General features: G+C 44.0%; 1 protein-coding gene across 4 annotated transcripts in view; it reads left to right on the plus strand.

The window, feature by feature from the left end:
* The window catches only part of SYTL1 (synaptotagmin like 1), a 268,530-nt gene extending 244,049 nt beyond the window's left edge, over positions 1–24,481 (plus strand). For all 4 annotated transcript variants that reach the window (XM_069756730.1, XM_069756733.1, XM_069756731.1 and 1 more), the window contains 4 exons: positions 12,025–12,103; positions 14,658–14,757; positions 19,823–20,028; positions 22,012–24,481. In XM_069756730.1, coding sequence (XP_069612831.1) covers positions 12,025–12,103; positions 14,658–14,757; positions 19,823–20,028; positions 22,012–22,148 — 522 coding nt within the window. In that variant the 3' untranslated portion in view covers positions 22,149–24,481. The remainder of the gene's footprint in view (positions 1–12,024; positions 12,104–14,657; positions 14,758–19,822; positions 20,029–22,011) is intronic.
* Positions 24,482–26,257: the final 1,776 nt, after the last annotated feature.

A 26,257-nucleotide genomic window follows, 5' to 3' on the forward strand; every position in this document is an offset into this window, starting at 1 on the left:
ATGGTTGTTCCTCTTTTGGTGTTTATTGTAGTTTGCTGTTTCCTTCCCTGTTTTTGTTTGACATTTGGATAGAAGGTTTCTATTGGTGTTATATAGTACTATATTTTGCTTCACAATTATGGAGTATGTTTGGGCCAAATATAACCCAAGTACTCGGTGGGCAGAAGGAGCTGTCGCCCCATGGCCCTCACACAGAGGGACCCACCTGTGGTCAATACCACTACGCAGTTAAGGCCTGCCATAGTGCATGGAGACACAATCTCTCTGCACTACCACTCTCTGTTCTGTAGACTACAGGTCGCCTTAAGCCTGCAGTCTACAGAACAGCAGGTGATGCACTAACGTAAGCACAGGACTTCAAGGTCCCAGCTCGATGACGTCATTACACTGTGCTGGGACTCTGATGTCCTGTTGTGTCCGATGACCACATTTGTGGGGTGGACTCGTCAGGATCCTGGATTAGGTGAGTATAGTTTTTTTTAAATTTTAATTAAAACATGCGGTGGGACTGTGGGGATATCATAAAGTATGAGGAACCCTCATACAGTGCAGGGGCTACTGTGGGGGGCCCCTCTCATACATTGTCAGGACTACTGTGGGGGGCCCTTATAGAGCACGGAAGCTAATATGAGCGTCATTATACCCCGTGGGAACTAAAGTGGGGCCATTGTACAGCATAGGAGCTTATATGAGGCTAATATACAGCTTGGGTGCTAATATGGGGCCATTATACAGTGTGGCAGTTAATATGGGGCCAATATAATGCATTGGAGCTAATATGGGGCTGTTATACATTGTGGGAGCTAATATGGGGCCTTTATAAAGCATGAGAGATAATGTGGAGACCATTATATATCACTAGATTGTGGCCCGATTCTAACGCATCGGGTATTCTAGAATATGCATGTCCACGTAGTATATTGCACATCCACGTAGTATATTGCCCAGCCACGTAGTATATTGCACATCCACGTAGTATATTGCCCAGCCACGTAGTATATTGCCCAGTCACGTAGTATATTGCCCAGTTACATAGTATATTGCCCAGCCACATAGTATATTGCCCAGCCACGTAGTATATTGCCCCGCCACGTAGTATATTGCCCAGTGACGTAGTATATTGCCCAGTGGCATAGTATATTGTCCAGCCACGTAGTATATTGCCCAGACACGTAGTATATTGCCCAGTGACGTAGTATATTGCCCAGTGACGTAGTATATTGCCCAGCCACGTAGTATATTGCCCAGCCATGTAGTATATTGCCCAGCCACGTAGTATATTGCCCAGTGACGTAGTATATTGCCCAGTCACGTAGTATATTGCCCAGTTACGTAGTATATTGCCCAGTGACGTAGTATATTGCACAGCAACGTAGTATGCAGCACAGAGCCACAAAGTATATTGCCCAGTGACGTAGTATATTGCCGAGTGACGTAGTATACAGCACAGAGCCACGTAGTATATTGCACAGCGAAGTAGTATACAGTACAGAGCCACGTAGTATATTGGCCAGTCACGTAGTATATTGCCCAGCTACGTAGTATATTGCCCAGCCAGGTTTGTCACAGGAGAAAAAATAAAAAATAAACATATACTCACCTTGCCGAGGGAGCCCTTGTAGTCCATGGCAGCTTCCGGTCCCAGCGTTGGTATGGGCGCAGGACCTGTGATGACGTTGCGGTCACATGACCGTGACGTCATGGCAGGTCTTTCTAGCGCAGGCGCGCAGGGCCTGTGATGATGTCGCGGTCACATGACCGTGACATCATGGCAGGTCCTTCTGCCATACCATCGTTGCCACCGGAAAGTACAGCGGAAGATGGCAGCCGGCGGGTGCGGCTCAGCGAACTACAGAGGGTGAGTATAGCAGTTTTTTTTTTTTATTATTTTTAACATTACATTTTTTACTATTGATGCCGCATAGGCAGCGTCAATAGTAAAAAGTTGGGGACACACAGGGTTAATAGCGGTGGTAACGGAGTGCGTTACCTGCAGCATAACGCGGTCCGTTACCGCCGGCATTAACCCTGTGTTAGCGGTGACCGGAGGGGACTATGCGGGCAACAGGCACTGACTGCAGGGAGTAAGGAGCGGCCATTTTCTTCCAGACTGTGCCCGTCGCTGATTGGTCCCGGCAGCCATGACAGGCAGCTGGCGAGGCCAATCAGCGAATGAGTAACCGTGACAGAAGGACAGACAGACAGACAGACGGAAGTGACCCTTAGACAATTATATATAAGATGGGAGCTAATATGGGGCTATTTTATAGCTTGGGTGCTAATATGGAGCCATTATACAGAGTGAGAGCTAATACGGCTGCCATTATATAGTGCGGGAGATAATAAGGGGCCATCATTCGATGAGGATACTACTGTGGTGGCCATTATACAGCGTGGGGGCCATTATACAGTGTGGGAGCTAATACAGGGATCATTATAAAGTTTAAGGGCTACTGTGGATACCATCATACAGTGTGGGGGCCTATATACAGTGCGGGAGCTATTGTGAGGACCATAATATACTGTGGGGGCCTTTACACAAGGTGGGAGCTACTGTGGGGGCTGTTATAAACTATGTATAGTATGCCATTATATAGTGTGGAGAGGACTACTGTGGAGACCGTTATAAACTATGGGGACTACTTTGTGGGCCTTTATACAGTGTGGGAGTTAATGTGAGAGCCATTATACAGTTTGATGGCTAATGTGGGGGCCCTTATAAAGGTTGGGGGCCATTATACAAAGTGGAGGCTACTCTGGGGACCATTAAAATGTGTGGAGGCTACTGTGTGTTCACAAAGGAGACATTTTACTATTTAAGGGTCACAGTGGTGGCAATACTAACTATGTCGGGCATTAAGAGGAGCTTTGTTTTTGTACCACACAGCAGGTGCATTAATAGAGAGCAGCGGCTCATCATTGGGATGTCAGCAGGATGGGAATAGATGGGGATGATGCAAGAAATGTGAGAAGTAAAATGTTTCTTTGTTTTAATCTCTGAAGATGAGTTGTGGCTGGAGAAGTTGTTGTGACTGAGCAAGACGGAAAAGGTGAAAGACCATCAGAAAGAATGTCAGCTGTAAGACACTATCAATAGCTGTACTACAATCTCATATATGGTCAACAGGACTGCTTTCTACCACTATGTGTTCACCATATAGCGATAATATCAGTGTTGGTCTTTGTGTAGAGATTTCTTTCAGCTACAATGTGGTTATTAGCTGAGGTTCCCCTATACCCACGATTAGGGTGTGCCATCATAGTTGTGTAGGCAGGTGACCGGATGGAACACACAGAAGACACAAGGCAGTAACAGTCAATTAACTATTTACTTTCTCACGATATGTTGGGAATTTACAGTAGTCAGGGAATAGTTAATTGTACGAAACAGTGCAAACAGCATTAAAGGGAATCTGTCACCCCAAAAATTGTATATGAGATAAGGCCACCGACATCAAGGGCTTATCTACAGCATTCTGTAATGTTGTAGATAAGCCCCCGATGTAACCTGAAAGGTAAGAAAAACAGGTTACAGTATACTCACCCAGGGGCTGTCCCTCTGCGGTGCGGGTCCGACGCCTCCTATCTTCATACGATGACGTTCCTGCCACGGCTCCGGCGCAGACCCTGTTGAGGGCAAAGCAAAGTACTGCAGCACACAGGAGCCGGGAAAGGTCATTGAGGCCCGGCACAACACCCATCGGACGCGGACCGCAGCGGGACCGCCCCTTGGTGAGTATAATATAACCTGTTTTTCTTACCTTTCAGGTTACATTGGGGGCTTATCTACAGCATTACAGAATGCTGTAGATAAGCCCCTGATGCCGGTGGCCTTATCTCATATACGATTTTTGGGGTGACAGATTCCCTTTAAACCATACGACACTAAACATACAATAGATTTCAGAATACAATTTGAATAACGGAAAAGTCTCTCAGGGATTATGCGTGTGTCCTTCTTACACCCTTTCCTGAGGAGCTAATATGTTAGCTCTTCCTGCAGCAATGGCCCTAGCGAGGGCCACTGGTTTTTCCCGCTAGGCAGCACGTCGTTCTAATAAAGGAACGTTGAGCTACCTGTGTACTAATTTGCCCCCACCCCACCTGTTCTCTTAACCCAGGCTGCCCCTGTACCATACGTGATTGCTGGAAGTGACACCTTGCTCACTCATTGTCCTTCTGTAACCTCAGGCACCCTCTTCTGGTCAATGTTTTCTTGCTTATCTTCGGTGCTTGACTGACAGTGGGTATTTCCTAGGCCTGAGGAAGAGAGGGCTGGGTCCCTCCTCTCGATGGGCATCATCTTGGCTCTGGATCTTGACCGGTGAAGGGCGAAGATACTGATCTTGACTGGCGCAGTCTGGGCTCTAGGTCTGGACCTGCGAAGGTCAGATCTCTAATTCTTGACCGGCGTAGTTGGGTCTTTAGGTCTCATTCTGGGGCACACACTCCGTTGAGGCCTTTCGCACTGGCTTCAGGGTCATCTATGGCCCTTGTCCGCACCGTTCTTTTCCTTGGCACAAAATCCTGCCATGATCCTAGGCATTTGACTGGGTCCCGCATATGAAGTCGCGCTCTCTGCAACTTTTCTGGTGACAGTTGGTTGCTGTCGTGCAGTACAAGGACAACCACCAGAGGGAGCGGAAGGGAGGTAACAGGAGCTCACTTCAAGTGACTCTCTGCAGAGCTGAGTAAGGCAGTAGAAAGAGATCATACAAGCCAAGTAAGCAACAGCCTGGAAAGCGGTGACAGAGGGACAGGCAGGAGCAATGTCTAAAGCAAGCCAGGGTTCAAAAAGCTGGTTGGGAGCATGGTAACAAGAGGATGAGAATAAAGCACAGCCAGAAACACACCAAAGGTCAGAGGCAGACAGATCAATCCAAATCAGGTACAGAAGACGGAAGAGCAGGTCAGAAGTCAACCCGGGTCATAAACTGCAGGGAACCGTAACACAGAAAACACTAAGTCAGAGGTAGAGAATGGGGCAAATACAAATACGGGCAGACAGGAAGCAAGGACACACTCAGGGTACGCTAGATCAGCTGCTCTTCCCTGAGACATGAACTATCACTGATCTCAGCTGCCAGCTACAGCACAGGGAAATAGCCACCCACACACCAGAGAGAGGCAGAGAAGATAAACCCCCACCTGACCAGACCGGAAAGCCAAAAACAAATCCTGACCTAGATCATGACAGTTGCGCATGATTTTGTCCAGCCAGCAGATTGCAGTCTTTACTTACTAATGCCACATCACTCAGCAGCTCTTCAGGGCTCCCATCGCCTCCTCTTTACAGTTGTAATCAGGGTTGCCTGGTTGGCGGCCCACTCAGATGTTTCACCCCCCCATGAGTTGAATCCCTGGCTATGCCTCTGAGCCTTACCACATGTTCATATGCAGCTTTCTCTGTATTTTATGTTCATCTATCCTAGATATCTTATTGAATAACAAGTACTTGGCTTAAGCTGCATTTATACTGAAAGTTTATCTTGATCAAGCATTCTTTAGAACGTTCATTCAAGATAATCTTTCAGTGTAAACTGTAATGAATGAGCATAGTATGCAAGTTGCATATGTGGTATGGTGACTGCCCATGTAGTTAATAGGAGGTATGTATCACAGAGGTGCATGGCCCTGTGATGGAAGCTTGGGCTTGTTTTGGCTCAGCAGATCTACTGCTGAGGTTTACTATACATTGACCACGCCCCCGAAGAAGCACATCGTGAAACGCACATTGGGGTCCCTCGTCCTAGTACAGGTTGGTCTCATTGTGTCTCCTTATGTTCAATTAGCCCTCCCGAATTTTACAAGTCAGGGTCTTTTGCCATCCACTGTGGACTGATATTTGGCTTAGTAGTTATATTCTATGTATGGGAGCATTGATTGAGCATAGTTATTTGTATAACTTCACATATGCTTTGTAAGTCTGCTGACCATGTATAAACTAATGCACTATGCACTTTATATAATTTGATACACAATTTTCTTATTTCAATGCTCCTTTTCATATATACTCTTTGTCTCTGAATAGATAGTTATAGACTTTTGTACCAACCTTGCTGAACCTGGCACTATGGTGTTGCCACCTTTTGAAATTTATATTTTAAATGGTATTTCTTGCCTTTTTATATTTTGTATTCTATGTATTATTTGTATATATAATAATCTTGAACATATTCTTTTCAATACTGCTCGATTATCCATTTGTTATTGGGTTATTTACTATACATTGAGAAGGCTTCCAGGTGACTTGGAGGGATGGGTGGGTCCAGTCACCTACATACCCCACCCAAGGGGGGGTGTCTGAACACCCAAGATGGAGCCTGTGTATTTGTTCACGGGCGGCAGTGCTGGCTAGTCTGAGCCAGAGTGTGGAGACCTCCATGGTCTGTGTGCAGAGAGGGAGAAGTCTTCCAGCATACGTGGCTCCAGACTGAGCCTGAGTGCTGGACATTACCTCAGCCTATTTGCCCACAGGCCTGTGGGAGCAGAATCCTGCCAGGACCTTTGTGAGGTCAGGGTCATGTGACCAGGCCATGTGAGTTAGTGGCTGCTGGAGTCTTGGGAGAGCAGGAACTCCCACATAGCTCTTGGAGGAGCTAGAGTACTATGGACACAGATGTTTTGTTTTGCCTGCTCTAAATGCTCTTTTCCTTTTTGATGGTGCTTCCGGGTTTTTTGAAGCAAATAAACCCACGTGGACTTTGAAAGGAATGTTCCTCCTGTCTTCCTCCTGATTCACCTGAGTGAGTACAATCCCTGCAAATACTACTGGCCACATTCCGACTAGACTGTGTCCAGCCTTGCTCAAAACACTTGCTTTGAATGAGACTGCGCATGTGACTACATGTTCTGGTAGAATGGCTCACTCAGCTGCACATGGAGGTAAACACGGGTACACTGCAGCTTTAAGAATTTCCTGTGGTTTATTGTAGGCAGCATAAACCAAGGTGTAGTAAAAAAATATAGCCTTCTGGGCAAAACAGGAAAACAAAACAAAATGGTGGCAAAACAAAAAAGTCCTTCTGTGAGCGGGGTTCCTCCTGCTTATGGCTGGCAGTCGCAGAACACACACTGTTAAGGTTGAACAGTCCAGCAGCACTTTCCTGGAGTGCTCCTTCTCCAGGCCCTCACTGAACACTGAAAGCTCCGGCCTTCTGCCATTTAAGCCCAGACCTTGTGACTCCTCCATCATATGACTGATCACATGATCCTGACATCACACAGGTCCTGTCAGGACTCTGCATGTGGAGATGTGGTGGACCCCCTCCCACCTGCTTTATGGAGGTCCACTCAAACCAGCTAATAACATAACTCTCATTTAATCCTCTCAACACATGGTGCTGGAGGAAACTACTCTGGTTTTCCATCACTGATGCCATCCTGCTCAGTGACACGTATCTACCCTCCATCACTTCACCAGTGACTTATTCCCCACTCTGTCCGAAGCTGGGGGTTTTGGCACCTTCACTGGCTAAGCAGGGGACTCTGGACAGGGCATCTGTGTTCCCATGCAACCTCCCTGGCCTGTGCTCCACATGGAAAGTGAAGTTCTGGAGCGCCAGAAACCACCTAGTTACCTGGGCATTCTTCCCCTTCTTTTCCCTCATCATCTTAGAGGTGCATGACCAGATATTAGCCTGAACCTTTTGCCTAACAGGTAATATCTCAGGGTGTCGATTGCCCACTTGATGGCCAAGCACTCTTTCCCGTCGATGGTATAGTTCTCACAGGAGGAAAGTTTCCTTCTCAGGTATAGGACTGGGTGTTTGTCGCCATCTATTACCTGGGACTTCACAGCTCCTAAACCGACTTCAGAGGCATCCGTCTGGAGCACAAACTCCTTTGTGAAGTCTGGTGCGACCAACTCCTGGAATGCCATCTCCGCTTCAGAGGACCATTTAATCATTGTCGACTTTGTGCCCTTGAGAAGATCAGTCAGGGGGTGGCTATCATGGCAAAATTTGTGATAAATCATGATAATATTCCACAATTCGCAGAAACGCCCGAACCTGCTTCTTGGAGAATGGCTGTAACCACTTTTGGATTGCCTCCACTTTGTCTATTTGCAGCTTTTTTCTCGCCCCTTCCAACGATGTAGCCCAAGAATTTTGCCTCTTCTTTCCCAAGAGCACACTTCTTTGGGTTTATAGTAAACCCTGGTGTGACGGATCGTACAGGGGGAGGAATGTGTCGACTTCATTCATCTCTGGGGAGGGGAGAGAATGACACAGCAGGGATCGGCTCTCTGGCACCACCACTTACCCAATGTCAGTCAGGGAACTGCACTGAGGGCAAATAGTCGCCAGAGAGGCTTCCCTTTTAGTTACGAGTTATAGAGGAGCTCCCAGAGAGGGGCGATATACTAGTCCAGACTGGGGATATATATGTAAACCTCACGGCCATCACTGTCAGAGTTCCTCACTAACACTGTACGGTACGCTGCCACCAGTTCCTCGTTAGATATAAGCCCCGTCCGACAACAGGCTTATATCAGGTCACAAACCAACCCCAGGTAGTTTATAATAATCAACCGAGCATGCGGACGAGGGGATTTGTGAATCAAGATAAAAGAGTAGCCCAAGATGAATTTTGTATTTAATTGCCGAAAGGAGCCCTAGAAAGATACAGGTATATACTGTATACAGTGGGGCAAAAAAGTATTTAGTCAGTCAGCAATAGTGCAAGTTCCACCACTTAAAAAGATGAGAGGCGTCTGTAATTTACATCATAGGTAGACCTCAACTATGGGAGACAAACTGAGAAAAAAAAATCCAGAAAATCACATTGTCTGTTTTTTTAACATTTTATTTGCATATTATGGTGGAAAATAAGTATTTGGTCAGAAACAAACAATCAAGATTTCTGGCTCTCACAGACCTGTAACTTCTTCTATAAGAGTCTCCTCTTTCCTCCACTCATTACCTGTAGTAATGGCACCTGTTTAAACTTGTTATCAGTATAATAAGACACCTGTGCACACCCTCAAACAGTCTGACTCCAAACTCCACTATGGTGAAGACCAAAGAGCTGTCAAAGGACACCAGAAACAAAATTGTAGCCCTGCACCAGGCTGGGAAGACTGAATCTGCAATAGCCAACCAGCTTGGAGTGAAGAAATCAACAGTGGGAGCAATAATTAGAAAATGGAAGACATACAAGACCACTGATAATCTCCCTCGATCTGGGGCTCCACGCAAATCCCACCCCGTGGGGTCAGAATGATCACAAGAACGGTGAGCAAAAATCCCAGAACCACGCGGGGGGACCTAGTGAATGAACTGCAGAGAGCTGGGACCAATATAACAAGGCCTACCATAAGTAACACACTACTCCACCATGGACTCAGATCCTGCAGTGCCAGACGTGTCCCACTGCTTAAGCCAGTACATGTCCGGGCCCGTCTAAAGTTTGCTAGAGAGCATTTGGATGATCCAGAGGAGTTTTGGGAGAATGTTCTATGGTCTGATGAAACCAAACTGGAACTGTTTGGTAGAAACACAACTTGTCGTGTTTGGAGGAAAAAGAATACTGAGTTGCATCCATCAAACACCATACCTACTGTAAAGCATGGTGGTGGAAACATCATGCTTTGGGGCTGTTTCTCTGCAAAGGGGCCAGGACGACTGATCCGGGTACATGAAAGAATGAATGGGGCCATGTATTGTGAGATTTTGAGTGCAAACCTCCTTCTATCAGCAAGGGCATTGAAGATGAAACGTGGCTGGGTCTTTCAACATGACAATGATCCAAAGCACACTGCCAGGGCAACGAAGGAGTGGCTTCGTAAGAAGCATTTCAAGGTCCTGGAGTGGCCTAGCCAGTCTCCAGATCTCAACCCTATAGAAAACCTTTGGAGGGAGTTGAAAGTCCGTGTTGCCAAGCGAAAAGCCAAAAACATCACTGCTCTAGAGGAGATCTGCATGGAGGAATGGGCCAACATATCAACAACAGTGTGTGGCAACCTTGTGAAGACTTACAGAAAACGTTTGACCTCTGTCATTGTCAACAAAGGATATATTACAAAGTATTGAGATGAAATTTTGTTTCTGACCAAATACTTATTTTCCACCATAATATGCAAATAAAATGTTAAAAAAACAGACAATGTGATTTTCTGGATTTTTTTTTCTCAGTTTGTCTCCCATAGTTGAGGTCTACCTATGATGTAAATTACAGACGCCTCTCATCTTTTTAAGTGGTGGAACTTGCACTATTGCTGACTGACTAAATACTTTTTTGCCCCACTGTATATAAGAATAATATACAAGTATACAGTCAGAAGTGTAATGCAAGGGTAGGATACAGACAGATTACAATTACCACCTTATGTAGCATGTGACCACAGGGAGGCGCTGATGGATCACAGGTCCAAATCTTTGTTACGTGATTCTCTGGCCACGTCAGCTAATGGGTCTCCTGCCAGTAGAAAAACTCAGTCCAAAATCAGGAGCTGCCTATTATCCCCTAAGCCGCTCCCTCCCACATGCTGTGCCAACCCCTTGGCTGTGCAGCCTGTCTCCTCCCATATAGGAGAGCATGATTTTACAGCCAGAACCGAAGAAGCCCATACCTTTCCGCCCAGAGCTCTAAATGGGATGGCCGTGGTGGCACTGGGTTCAGCTGGATTTTATCTGTGCAGGGAGACCAAATGCGGCTACTGTATTTAATTTCTGGTAGCTATGCTTTATAATTCAATACCACGGAGTTCTATAGGTGGCTGCATGGTATGGGCTTGTGGGGAAAGGAATGCAGATTCTGATTATGTGCTTGGCTAGGTTCAGAAATATTGCATTCTTTTATTATAGGTCATTTTCGAAATTCAACATCTCAGAGTCTTGTGCTGTTAAGCCGGGTATCTGTTGTGCCATTATGTCTGTGTGTCAGTCTGAGTCCAACAATGGAAGCCAGTTGGCTGGTAACTGCACAAGAGTTCACAACCCTGCGATAATTGCTGGACTTGGTGCTGGGGGACACAGGGTCTATGCCTTTTGGCCCCCCCAGGGAGAGTTTAAAAAGCCTTTTTGATCAAGCTAATTAAAAAAAAACCATTGGTCTGCCCTGTCGAAGGAAGTGCCTTCGCTGGATAATGAGGTCCAATTGTTTTATGTGTTTTTGACTTCCCTTTTGACCTGGGAGAATGCCAAAGGTGGGGGCTGAGTTTGGGAGCAAGTATTTTGGGCCAAACTGTATCTGATAGGGAATCCCATCAGATAACAAAATGATATTAATTAGATATAATTTTCCCATATCTCACACCTGCCTTCCTTACTGCATCCAGTACCACCTGAACCTTCTGCAGGTGAATTCCCCACTGCGGGCTGAAGATCACAATGTCGTCCAAAAAAAGCGGCATACTTCTTGTGAGGGGCTAGGATCCAGCCCATAGTCTTCTGGAAGGTAGCTGGGACTCCTTGTAGACTGAACCGCATTCTGGTATACTGGAAGCTTCCATCTGGTGTAGAGAAGGCCATTTTCTCCATGGCACTTGGGGACAGGAGAATCTGCCAGTACCCGTTCATTAGGACCAGGGTGGTGATGTATCTGGCTGACATTAGCCTTTCAATGAGCTCATCAACCTGGGGCATTGGATACTCCTCAAACTTGGACACCTCATTTAGCTTTCTGTAATCATTACAGAAAAGCCACTGTCCATCAATTTGATGCATTTACTGAACATACATTTCAGTAGGCCAACATTTTAGATTTTTAAATTATTTTTCAAGTTGATGTTATAAAGTATTCTAATTTGCTTAGATAATGACTTTTGGGTTTTAATTGGCTGTAAGCCATAATCATCAACATTAACAGAAATAAACACTTGACATACATCACTCTGTTTATAATGACTCTATATAATATCTGAGTTTCTCTTTTTGTATTGACGAACTGAAATACATTTTTGATGATATTCTAATTTTGTGAGCAGCACCTGTATAGCTCAGATACTGTGGTGATAATAACACTTATTTGTATATTGGATCATCAACCTGACAATAAAACTATAATTTATATCTTTCTCAGACCCCTCTGTCGCCAGATTTCTTGTACATTCGAGGAAGACTCAATTTGGCTGCCAAATTCATTCCTCGGGGTGCTGATGGTGAGCGTTATCTTTTTATTTACTCATTATTCAATTAACTACTTCCCTTGTTTATAAGTGATTTTCAATAATCTTGAAGGGCAAAAGAGCAGTTTTTATAACTTGGTTTTAGAGACATTCAGTTTCTGATAAATATAAATTCTTCCTTTATATTGTCCATAACAACTGAATCAACTAGTGATTTTGGCTTCAAAAACTGCCCATGTTATTCTACTCTAAGTGATTTTTGGGGGTTAAAAACATGAGTTTTTCAAACAGAAACAGCGTTAGTAATCTCTCCTATTTTGGGGAGTTTTTCTTTTCCTCAAGCTGTTTTGAAACATTTTGGAGGACTTTTTTTTAAATGACTGGTGCCTGGTTTGAAGATGTATCCCCCCCCCCACACACACACACAAACACATTTTTAAAAAGCTTTTCATAAAAAAAATAAAAATATAAACAACAAAAATGTGGATTTCATATAGATGTGAACAGAAAGAATTTACAAGAGTTTCTGAAGAGGTTTTCAAAGCAGATTTTGATGAGGATCAGTTGCTTAACTTAAAGGCATACCTAAAGGGTATGATCATACTGTAACTTTTATGTTGGTCAAAATGTCTATTTTTTTCAAGCAGAAGATACCTTGGGAATCTCTCCTTCTCCCTTAAAGGGACTCTGTCACCTGAATTTGGCGGGACTGGTTTTGGGTCATATGGGCAGAGTTTTCGGGTGTTTGATTCACCCTTTCCTTACCCGCTGGCTGCATGCTGGCTGCAATATTGGATTGAAGTTCATTCTATGTCCTCCGTAGTACACGCCTGCGCAAAGCAATCTTGCCTTGCGCAGGCGTGTACTATGGAGGACAGAGAATGAACTTCAATCCAATATTGCAGCCAGCATGCAGCCAGCGGGTAAGGAAAGGGTGAATCAAACACCCGAAAACTCCGCCCATATGACCCAAAACCAGTCCCGCCAAATTCAGGTGACAGGTTCCCTTTAAGTTTTGTAACCCTGAAGCAGCTTTTCTTTTTATCACCATTTTTGGTCATTTGCCAAGTGTTTTTACATCTACATTTTTTAAGCATTTTTTCAGTCATTTCCTGATGCTTTAAAATCCATTAAAAGATGAAGAAATTGCTAGCACTTTTTCAAGCAAAACACTGATAAAATGCCCTTGTGTCTTCTCTTGTAAAGTATTGAGCATCTTCCTAGCTGAAAGAAAGTTACATATGACTTCTTTTAAATGTTTGGCATCTTTGAAAGCCTTAGGCCATGTTCACACTATGCGGTTTTTACTGCGGAACCGCGGCGATTTTGCCGCTGCAGGTCCGCAGCTGTTTTCCATGCAGGGTACAGTACAATGTTACCCTATGGAAAACAGAAACCGCAGTGCACATGATGCGGAAAAACCCGAAAAAAACCGCGCAGAATTGCTGCGGAAAAAAAGAAGGACCATGTCACTTCTTTGTGCAGAATCGCAGCGATTCTGCACCCATAGAAATGCATTGATCCGCTTACTTCCCGCATGGGGCTGAGCCCACCATGCGGGAAGTAATGCGGATAATGTGCGGGTTATACCCGGGGTGGAGGAGAGGAGACTCTCCTCCAGGCCCCGGGAACCATATTTGTATTAAAAAAAAAAGAATTAAAATAAAAAATCATGTATACTCACCCTCGGAAGTCTCAGCGCTGCACGCGGCCGTCCGGTCTCAGGTTTGCTATGCGACCAGGACCTTCGGTGACATCGCGGTCACATGACCGTGACGTCACCGAAGGTCCTGGTCGCACAGCATCTTTGGAACCGGACCGCTGCCTGCAGCGTCAAGGAGATCGGGATGTCAGAGGGTGAGTATACCATGATTTTATTATTTTTAACACTACTATTGATGCTGCATATTGCTGCATATGCAGCATCAATAGTAGGGGTAAAATCCCGCATCGGAACCCGCAACATAACATTAACATATGAGCAGCAAACCATTTTCCCATGCAAATTAATAGGAATAATCTATTGATCATTTTGCTAGCTATTTTTGTGCCATTGTGCCATTTCTGTTGGAAAACCACTTTGCTGTTCATATGATCAGTCTTTTGAGCATTTTTTTTATTGTGCTTTGGATTTTTAAAAATGCCTAGTAGGAGAAAAGAAAGTGCATGTCACTTTTTTAAAGCATCTCTTGATGGGAAACGTTACTAACTATGCACTGTGTAAATTTCAAGACTGCCAAATATGCTCCAGGAAATGACCTCTCCAAAACCGCTTGAAAAGCACTTCAAAACCGATTCAGAATATGTAACACACCACCAAAAACTCCTCAAAAAAGGTGCTTTTCCTGAATCAAGTTTCCAAAAGAAAATTCCCTTGTTTTTGACTTCATCAAATCAACTCCGTGTGTGCATATACCCTTAGACAATACTTGCACCAGCTGGTCAACTTTCTTAGCAAAGGTAAAGTTTCTCTATTGGTCCAGAGACTTGCTGAAGGTCATATTCACTGTATATATTGTGTGAAATTGTACTCAGTTTTTTTTCATTAGGTTCAACTTATTAAATTGCCACCTTTTATTAATGGCAGGTTTAGGACATCCACCCTCTGGAGAACTGCATATTTGGGTCAAGGAGGCACAACAGCTTGTTCCACATAAAGCTGGGAACATTAGTTCATTCGTAAAATGGTACAGTAACATTAGAAGTTATACTTCCATTTCTACCTTTTAAGCAGAGTGCCCACCATGAGTCTTTGATGCTGTGTGTTTTCGCTGCGTCAAAAACGCTGTATATTACATCCAGTTCAAGCAAAGTGAATGGGATGAATAGAGATCTCATTCCCACTGTGATTTAAAGTAAACTGACTTACGGTGCCTGTTTCAAATCCGCAACATGTCAATTTCTCTTATGAATATGCTGAGTTTCATGTGCAGATTTTACCTGTAGACTTGCATTGGATGCAAAAAATCCGCAGGTAAAAAACAATATGTGTTTTTGGTGTGTTTCTGCTGCAAAAACTCACTAAAAAGTAATACAATCCGCACATAACTATATCAATAATTTTTTGTCAAAGCTAAATGCCAGGAAATATTAAAAACAAGGCAATGTTTAAAGCATGAAACCCCAACAAGAGACAAGATACACAGCATCAAAAATGCGATTAAAAAACGGCTCCTAAAAATGCTAAGATTAAAACTCACGTAACCTAATTTACATATTGCTGTAGGTGCAGAAAGTCTGCAACATCAAACACCAAATATTAATTGTGGAAAAATAGCCTTAAGGTCTTAGTTCAATGTCGGCCAATATTGTTGGCGGGAGCTTTAGATTATACGAGTGATTGCACACCCTTCGGGCATGCTGTGATTATGAATGACGCAATGGGGTGTAACCATGCAGCAGACTGACCTCGCAATGGGGTGTACCCACGCAGCAGACTGACCTTGCAATGGGGTGAACCCACGCACCAGACTGACCTCGCAATGGGGTGTACCCACGCACTAGACTGACCTCTCAATGGGGTGTACCCACGCACTAGACTGACCTCTCAATGGGGTGTACCCACGCAACAGACTGACGTATGTGCAGACTAATAGCAAACATAAATTCCTGGTGTACCCTTCCTGCCACTCCTACCTTGTGTATGAAAAAGCTCTGTAGTTAATACTGTTAGGGTAGAGCTATCCGATAGTGCTATCCATGAAGAAAGTGAATGGGTAGAGCTATCCCATAGCCCTATTCCTAAAGTAAATGAACGGGTAGAGCTATCCGATAGCGCTATTCCTCAGTGTTCCTGAGCGTAAGCTATTTCACAAGGCACACTTGGAATCTGCCCTCAAGGCCCTGCCAATGCCCAATGTTTAGTTCGTAGACTGCGGCTAGGAGTTAGTCCCACTTTTGTGTACATTTTTGGGCTTTTACAATTCTTAAAAAGCTTAATAAAAGACTTCTTTGCACACACAGTTGACAGTAAACCATTTGTCAACGTTAGGAATCAGTTTACCTTGCTTCTGTGTCTCAAATATTTTGAAACTTATTTGTTGGCTTTTAAGCCACATATAACTGCCCATGTGAAAACACCGAGAGAGGCAAATAAATTCCTACAATATCCAAGGACTGTCCCTGAGATTTTTTGATGGTCATTGCAAAAGCCAACCTGACAGGAAACTGACGCTGTGACATCTGGCAAGTTTTTATCTTTGGAAATCAGGTCAATTCTTGGAATAAGAACTGTCTGACCCTTTGCTTTTCCATTTAAAGCAACGGCATGAATAACGTTTGCTTTTAAGCTTTTCACTTAAAGCCTTCTGTCATTACAAAGGCCACGCTTTCGGTTAAGATTATGCAGAAGCATAATTACAGCTCCTGGTTTCAGCTTTAGTTCATGAGGAGGCATCCCAGTGGGATTCAAAGAGTTAAGAAACTTTACAGGATAATCTGTGAGAATCCCACACTCCTCTTCTGCAATTGTGTCGAAGGAGCGATATGTTGAGTGTTCACCTTGAACTTGACTAAGAATTTTGTCGTTCAAGGCATGAACGTCATCATTCAATGGCATAAGAATTGCTTTTTTGGCAATTGCTTCTACCATTGCATCAGTAATCTCAATTGAGTCACCAAAAATAGCTGTAATTAAATCACCCTCTTTAATAAAAGAATTCAGGATTTCAATTGTGTCTTCTGGTAGACCATATATATTTGACAACTCTCCATTGCCAAGTTTCAGTAACCATGAGTTGTACTCATCTTTGTCCTGAGACATTCTCATATTCTGTTCTAACTGGAACCGTGAAAACTGATTCCAGGATTTTGAGTATTTAATGGTGGACTGTACAATTTGGGCTCTTTTCCACCTTTCACTATCGGTAGGGTTTGACGAAAGTCACTACCGTTTATGAAAACTTTTCCACCACATGGTCTTTTTTCACATATACAGTGGGGCAAAAAAGTATTTAGTCAGTCAGCAATAGTGCAAGTTCCACCACTTAAAAAGATGAGAGGCGTCTGTAATTTACATCATAGGTAGACCTCAACTATGGGAGACAAACTGAGAAAAAAAAATCCAGAAAATCACATTGTCTGTTTTTTTTATCATTTTATTTGCATATTATGGTGGAAAATAAGTATTTGGTCAGAAACAAGCAATCAAGATTTCTGGCTCTCACAGACCTGTAACTTCTTCTTTAAGAGTCTCCTCTTTCCTCCACTCATTACCTGTAGTAATGGCACCTGTTTAAACTTGTTATCAGTATAAAAAGACACCTGTGCACACCCTCAAACAGTCTGACTCCAAACTCCACTATGGTGAAGACCAAAGAGCTGTCAAAGGACACCAGAAACAAAATTGTAGCCCTGCACCAGGCTGGGAAGACTGAATGTGCAATAGCCAACCAGCTTGGAGTGAAGAAATCAACAGTGGGAGCAATAATTAGAAAATGGAAGACATACAAGACCACTGATAATCTCCCTCGATCTGGGGCTCCACGCAAAATCCCACCCCGTGGGGTCAGAATGATCACAAGAACGGTGAGCAAAAATCCCAGAACCACGCGGGGGGACCTAGTGAATGAACTGCAGAGAGCTGGGACCAATGTAACAAGGCCTACCATAAGTAACACACTACGCCACCATGGACTCAGATCCTGCAGTGCCAGACGTGTCCCACTGCTTAAGCCAGTACATGTCCGGGCCCGGCTGAAGTTTGCTAGAGAGCATTTGGATGATCCAGAGGAGTTTTGGGAGAATGTCCTATGGTCTGATGAAACCAAACTGGAACTGTTTGGTAGAAACACAACTTGTCGTGTTTGGAGGAAAAAGAATACTGAGTTGCATCCATCAAACACCATACCTACTGTAAAGCATGGTGGTGGAAACATCATGCTTTGGGGCTGTTTCTCTGCAAAGGGGCCAGGACGACTGATCCGGGTACATGAAAGAATGAATGGGGCCATGTATCGTGAGATTTTGAGTGCAAACCTCCTTCCATCAGCAAGGGCATTGAAGATGAAACGTGGCTGGGTCTTTCAACATGACAATGATCCAAAGCACACCGCCAGGGCAACGAAGGAGTGGCTTCGTAAGAAGCATTTCAAGGTCCTGGAGTGGCCTAGCCAGTCTCCAGATCTCAACCCTATAGAAAACCTTTGGAGGGAGTTGAAAGTCCATGTTGCCAAGCGAAAAGCCAAAAACATCACTGCTCTAGAGGAGATCTGCATGGAGGAATGGGCCAACATACCAACAACAGTGTGTGGCAACCTTGTGAAGACTTACAGAAAACGTTTGACCTCTGTCATTGCCAACAAAGGATATATTACAAAGTATTGAGATGAAATTTTGTTTCTGACCAAATACTTATTTTCCACCATAATATGCAAATAAAATGTTAAAAAAACAGACAATGTGATTTTCTGGATTTTTTTTTTCTCAGTTTGTCTCCCATAGTTGAGGTCTACCTATGATGTAAATTACAGACGCCTCTCATCTTTTTAAGTGGTGGAACTTGCACTACTGCTGACTGACTAAATACTTTTTTGCCCCACTGTATCTTGGAACAAATTATCCACAGCGTTCATATTAAAACAGGTAGTCATTGTTACTTTGTCCCAAATAACGACAGATGACTCCCTAAGCTCCTTTGCTTGAAGTGAGGTTGGCTTAATTTTTGACACTGTGGTCTCATTTCTTGTAATTCCAAGGCCAAACTTGGAATGGTAGGTGCTACCGTTTTGTAGTAATACAGCCGCCAATCCAGTGGAGGCTACTGAGCAAATAGACTTCTTTTCTGCTTGTAGTGTCTTGTGCAAGCAAAAATGTATTCCCACTGCCTCCTGGGCAGAAAAAAAAGTGTCTTCTGGCTGTGATGCAGCATTGACTGCTTGCATAATTGCATCAAAAGCTGATTTCTGAGCTTCATTAAGCATAGCTTTCAATTGCTCAGCCTCCTGCTTTATTACAGCATAATTCAGTTGGTCCAGTAGTTCATGTGAAACATTTACTGGAGTTGGCAATCCGTAGTCAGCACAGGACTTTTTATTGATTAAGAGCACTTCATTAATATTACAAAGAGCCAGTTCCTCAGCAATTTCTGGAGTACACCGCCTCCATGAAATCGGTTTTATATTTTTGCCATAATGCCAATGGTTTAGCTGGTTCGCCATATACTCAAATTATAGCAAATAATTTGCGAAGTTGGTAGGGCATTTGGAAAGCGATTGCATCCGTTATACTGTCTTCCGATTGGGAGTCGTCTTCCAAAAGATGAAGATTAATGCACGCATTTTTATATGTGTCATGTTCGACTCCATTAACAGTCCTTAAGTCAGCATAAGACTTTGCTCTTCTTACGTGAAGTAAAAAGAGTCTTAGGTAATACAGCTCACTATCTGTTAAAGAGACTGTCTACATTTGGGCAATTTTTTCCCCAAATTGAGCGCGTATTGCATCGACGGTACTGTGGGTAACCATCAACATTGGGGTTTGTCTCTGTATTAAATGCTAACGTTCAAAAAAGACTTATGCCTTAACTCGCCACCAGGGAGAGCTCCTCTCCTTTGGTATCCATGGTTACGCACAGGCAGTTAGCTGCTAGTGGTAGTAACTATGGATATCTAAGTTACTGTTTAGCTGTGGATAACTCATTGTGCACAGACACACAGACATGTCCAAATTAGGTATATTGATTTGCATATGGTGTCAGAGTTTAGGGTATTAGCCTGCAAAGCATTAATTTTCACATTTACTACCTCTACATAGCTGTGTGCTCCCAGACGACAGTCCCTCAAATATTCAGCGCACACGAGTTATTTCACGTAGTTTACGGCCAATGTACAATCACACTATGGTATATGATGGTTTTCGGATGGAAGATCTGACTGAAGTATGTGTAGAATTCACAGTCTGGAATCAAGGAGCCATGTCTAGTCGACCTCTCGGAGGAATTCGTCTCAGTATTGGTCGAGGTACTTCAAACTTTTTCCCTCATAGTTCTAACGGAATATGTTATTTTAGAATAATTGCATTTTTGCTAATTATAAATGGTGTAAACATTAAAGAGGTTTTTCCAAGATTTAATTAAATTTGCCTGATGCATGCAGCATAATAAAATAACCATAACTCCTCTTACAAATTCACTACCTTTCCAGCACTGTCACCCTGGTGCGCCAATCTGCTGTCCCTGCGACAGCTGCAACCTAAGCAGTAATATTGGCCTGTACAGCTCATGACCACTGAGGCCAGTGATTGACTGCAGAGGTCATGTAAATACGTCATGGCATGTGACTAGCTACAAGGACTGATGTAGTTTATTGGAGTGGCAGTGCTGGAGGAGGAGATGACTTGAAAGGTAATTCACAGTTTTATTATGTTATCATATAGTTATCATATAGTTGCGCAAATTTGACGGAATCCCAGATGGTGCAAAGTAGTTAGAAAGTGCTGATCTAGTGCCAGAAAAAGGTTCTAGTGTGGTATGACGGTGCTTACATGCAACAAAAAAGAAATATTTTGCTGTTGAACAACCCTTTAGGGAACATTGGTGTTGGTCCTCTGGTTGAATATTAATTCTTACTTTGTCTTTGCGTTTTCCAGCTATTTGGTCTTTCGTATGTACTCCGCTGTGGTCTCTAGCTGCTTATATATCACTTTGCTGATGTTGCGGTTGTGTAGCGGTTGCGTTGATTGGACAATATGGACAATATTTTTCCTGGCTTAATAGGATGCCCACTGGTTATTTTATTTTATTTTTCTTAAACTATGTGTTGGTAAGCCTAAAGTCAAAAATCTACAGTAGATATTCTAAAAGATTTGGTTCTGTGAACCAGCTCATGCTCCTCTCTTAACAATTATCTAAATGTCAGCATGCAGCGCAATGAGGAAACCAGGAGCTATTCTAGCCTAAAGGCCCCTTCACATTAAGCGACGCTGCAGCGATACAGACAACGATCCGGATCGCTGCAGCGTCGCTGTTTGGTCTCTGGAGAGCTGTCACACAGACCGCTCTCCAGCGACCAACGATGACGGTAACCAGGGTAAATATCGGGTAACTAAGCGCAGGGCCGCGCTTAGTAACCCGATGTTTACCCTGGTTACCATGCTAAAAGTGAAAAAAAACAAACGCTACATACTTACCTACCGCTGTCTGTCCTCCAGCGCTGCGCTCTGCTTCTCTGCACTCCTCCTGTACTGGCTGTGAGCCGGAAAGCAGAGCGGTGACGTCACCGCTCTGCTTTCCGGCTCACAGACAGTACAGGAGGAGAGCAGAGCACAGCGCTGGAGGACAGACAGCGGTAGGTAAGTATCTAGTGTTTGTTTTTTTTTACTTTTAGCATGGTAACCAGGGTAAACATCGGGTTACTAAGCGCGGCCCTGCGCTTAGTTACCCGATGTTTACCCTGGTTACCAGTGAAGACATCGCTGGATCGGTGTCACACACGCCGATCCAGCGATGTCTCCAGGGAGTCCAGCGACGAAATAAAGTTCTGGACTTTATTCAGCGACCAACGATCTCCCAGCAGGGGCCTGATCGTTGGTCGCTGTCACACAGAACGATTTCATTAACGATATCGTTGCTACGTCACAAATAGCAACGATATCGTTAACAATATCGTTATGTGTGAAGGTACCTTAAGACTGGGGTAGGGTGTGATTAAGTTCCAGCCTCACCATTTACAAGAAAAGAGGTTGTGGAGTTGTTGATTTCTTATAGTAGTTCCCACTACTTCTTTAAGTACTTTTGTTGGGCTACTTTTTACACTATATTTGTGCCTTTTTTGCTGTCTCTATCAGGGCTTCCTTCTGAATTCTAGAAAAATGTGCATCCCTATGAAGTCATAGAGTATAATGAGGCAAACTGTCCCAGACCATGTAATATTTTGCTGTATATTTCCTTGTTTTAATATGTGTTAACTGGAAGATTTTTAAAAGACTATTTCTCTTTCTTACAGGAAGCAGTTATAATGTTCCCGTAAGCTGGATGGATTCTACGGAACAAGAAAAAACATTCTGGGAGACAGTTATAGTAAAACCAGGAGAATGGACAGAAGTGACACTGCCGCTAAGACAGAATCTAACCCCCCGCTGATAGCATTTTGCCCAAAACTTACATCAGCAAATAATTGTAGGCTGGCCACAGACAATCAGTAATTTTCAGTCTAAAGTTCCTTAACTGGACATTATCCAACTTGATCCCTGCCTATCGTCCATAAAAAAACAAGCATCATTGAATTTGCTGAAAATACATAGAGGAGGATGAATGGCTGACACCTAATCCTAGTGGTGTAACTAGTGTACTAGGGGTCCTAGAGCAATTATTGGGCCCCATCCCCTCCCTGTCATTACCCAAACCTCTGCGTACCATTCAGTCATCATACAAATGAGTTAGGCAGTCAGCATACTTTAAACAACACCGCTCTTGTATACTACCTAGCAAAAATCCTGGATGTCAGCTTGAAAAGGACTTCACAAGATACAATAGTGCTCGAGTCTTGTGATGAGAGGGGGCCCATCCTACACTGCTTTTTACTGAAGAGTCACCTATGAGTATCCATGGTGGTGTGCTGGACTTTAACGCTGTGCCCATGTAAGACTTGATTCAGTGCTGCTGCTTCTCATTTGGTACCATGCCATGCTCCAGACCTTCCTCTACCCTCTAGGCCTGGTGGTGAATCCTCTATTTCTCCTACAGCTAACAGCTACAACAACAACTTGATCTACCATTGCCAGAACAATTCAGTTTGATCTCTAATCCTGTGAACATATAATGTGTCGAAAAAACTATTGTGTGTAGATTACTACACCTATCACTCATGACTTTTAGGGGGTTCTATGGTGAAAACAAGTTATCATCTATCCTTTGGATACGTAATAATTTATTGATCGATGGGTGTCCAACCACAACCACTAATCAGTAGAGCAAGGAATTTTTTTCCCTGATGTGGTACTTTTAGCCCTGTTAGAATGGTGTTGCAGTGTGCATGTCCGGTTGCCATTCCTTTTATTCTCTATGGGGCTGACAGAAAAAGCAGAGGAAGCCCTCAGCATCCTCATAGGAAATCTATTGAGCACCAGTTGAGCATGATCACAGGTGCTCTATTCTAACAAGGATAAAAGTGCCCCAATACGCCAAAGGTAAGGGCCCTAGTGGTTGGACTCCTCCATCAATAAGTTGTCACCAGTCCCGTGGATAAGTGATAGTTTGATTTCCCCAGAAAACCCATTTAAAATACTTTTAACTAAAAATGGCAAAAATCCTGTGCAGCTGCTATTTTGCTTAGACTGAACCATAATTTATCCAGAATCACACGAGGGTTGTGGTAAATCTGGCTGCTTGACATTGTAATTCAGTTTATTCAATTAATTGGGCCTTAGTTGCCATACCAGACACAACCCATTGGCAGGGGAGGCACTGTTTCTGAAAGAAATCAGCCATGGTTTTCTAATTCTGGACAGCCCCTTTAAGACTAGATTATTTAGAAAGTACGTCTAATTAAAGATTAACTAGAAATTACCGTATTTTTCACTTTGTAAGATGCACTATTTCCCCCAAATTTGGGTGGAAAATGGGGGTGCATCTTACAATGCAGATATACCTTATCTGTGCTGCCACTGCGGGTGTCCGGTGTTTCCTGTCGCGCTCTGTCGCTGCTGGGTGCTGCTACCGAGCACTGTCCCCCATTGCTTGCCGTCGCGCTCTGTCGCATGCTGCGTGGGGGCTCTGCCGTTCCATCCATGCTTCCTGTGCATGTGCGGTGCATTCCTTCCGGGAAAATGGCCGCCGGGAGGCGGTGCATGCGCAGATGGAGATCTCGGCACTGAAATCTCCATGTGTGCATGCGCTGCTCCCTTGGCAGCCATTTTATCAGAGTCCACAGCACAGGAAATCATGGGACTGCCAGGGCACTGGCCTTTCGCAAAATGTCGGCAGAGCCCTTGCAGCATAGGAGACAGTAGCAGAGCACCGGGCAGCAGCGCTGAACACCTGCAACAGGACCGCCGGAGACACCCGCAGAGCATCGGGCAGCAGCACCAGACACCAGCAGCACTGCCGGACACCCCTTGATCCCAGCCTGCGGCCTGCAGCATCACCCCACTCCTGCCTCCTCCAGCAACCTCGATTCACCACAGCCACCACCCTCGGTAAGCAATAAGATGCATGGATTATAAGAAGCACCACCGTTTTATTAAAAACTATTTTTTTCCTATTTTTCTCCTCAAAATTTGGGGTGCGTCTTATAATCCACAGTGTCTTATAAAGCGAAAAATACGGTAGCTTTAATTATCTCGGCAAGTGCCCATTGCTTCAGAAAATATGAACTTGCCCTGATTTCAGAGATCTTGTCAATAAATACATATGTGTTACATGTTGTGGAAAAATTTCTATCACAACTTAATTAAAGGAATTCACTTTTATTATAAGTATGTACATCTGAAGCATTGTTACTTAATTACATGTACAATATCTTTTCAGAATCACAATAATGAGACTTTAATCTCTGCCGCGTCCTGCAGTGCCACGTGTGCTGCTGACCCCAGTGCCTGTAGGGGTTGTGTCATGTAGGAGCTGTGTGCTAATGAAATCCTCAATCTGCGTTGAGTGGAAGACTACAGCACGCTCATGCTCTACTCACATTGAAACAACTGCCCACATTCTACTTGTGCACTTGAAGTATACAATTGAATAATGTGCTCTACTCTACCCCACAGACCCCTCAGGATTTCTTAATGAACCTCCAAAACAATGAGGCGTTGAGACTACAACTCCTGGCAAAAATTATGGAATCACCAACCTTGGAGGATGTTCATTCAGTTGTTTAATTTTGTAGAAAGAAAGCAGATCACAGAAATGGCACAAAACTGAAGTCACTTCAAATGGCAACTTTCTGGCTTTAAGAAACATTAAAAAAAATCAAGAATAAAAAATGGGGTAGTCAGTAATGGTTACTTTTCTTAACCAAGCATAGGGGAAAAATTATGGAATCACTCAACTCTGAGGAAAAAATTATGGAATCACCATGTAAATTTTCATACCCAAAAATAACACCTGCATCAAATTAGATCTGCTTATTAGTTTGCATCTAAAAAGAAGTGATCACACCTTGGAGGGCTGTTACACCAAGTGAACTGACATGAATCATGGCTCCAACACGAGAGATGTCAATTAAAACAAAGGAGAGGATTATCAAATTCTTTAAAGAGGGTAAATCATCACGCAAATGTTGCAAAAGATGTTGGTTGTTCACAGTCAGCTGTGTCTAAAATCTGGACCAAATACAAACAACATGGGAAGGTTGTTAAAGGCAAACATACTGGTAGACCAAGGAAGATGTCAAAGCGTCAAGACCAGAAACTTAAAGCAATATGTCTCCAAAACAGGAAATGCACAACAAAACAAATGAGGAAAGAATGGGTGGAAACTGGAGCATAGGGCCGGAGTCACACTAAAAGTATAAAAAATCAGTCCGAGTTTCCCTGCCAAGAGTCACACCAGTCAGTAGCGTAGCTACTGGGGGGGGCATAGGGGGCCATTGCCCCGGGCCCAGTCACCTGAAGGGGCCCACCGGGAGATCCACTGCCGAGGCTGAGGTGTTAGGGAGAGAGCAGCACAATGCCGGCTGCAGAGCCTCCCTCCGTGCAGAGTGCAATGTGGTCTCACCTGAGGAATCTCTTCCTGGCTGGCAGCAGCAGCTGCAGTTACTTTCTGGCTGTGCAGTGTGTGCACGCTTGGTTTGGCTGAGGTACGCTGGGTCCTAGTGCCCTCCTTGCATCTATCTGGACACTTCCTGGTTCTCCTCACTGTCTGCCTGAGAACTTCATCAGTAGTGGGGATGGAATTTATTAGAGTAATTTGATTTAGGCATATCTTGGTCACTGTGGGGGTGAATGTGAGAGGATTGTGGTATTGTAGGGGCTGAAGTGGGAGAGGAGGACAGGGCACTGTGGGGTAAATGTGAAACGATGAGGGTTATTGTGGGTGTGCAGGGGGACAGGTCACTGTGGGGGTGAATGAGAGGATGGTGGTATTGTGGGAGGGGGACAGGGTACTGGGGGTGAATGGGAGAGTTTGAGGGTACTGTGAGGGCTGACGTGGGTGAAGGGGCACTGGGGGCTGATTATTATTATACTGTTTAATGTTATGAGATATTCACTCCATCATATGTGAGGCTAGTTGTCCTCAAGGTGTATTGGCAGCGC

Source organism: Ranitomeya imitator, chromosome 3, assembly GCF_032444005.1.
Source record: "Ranitomeya imitator isolate aRanImi1 chromosome 3, aRanImi1.pri, whole genome shotgun sequence".
Lineage (NCBI taxonomy): Eukaryota > Metazoa > Chordata > Amphibia > Anura > Dendrobatidae > Ranitomeya > Ranitomeya imitator.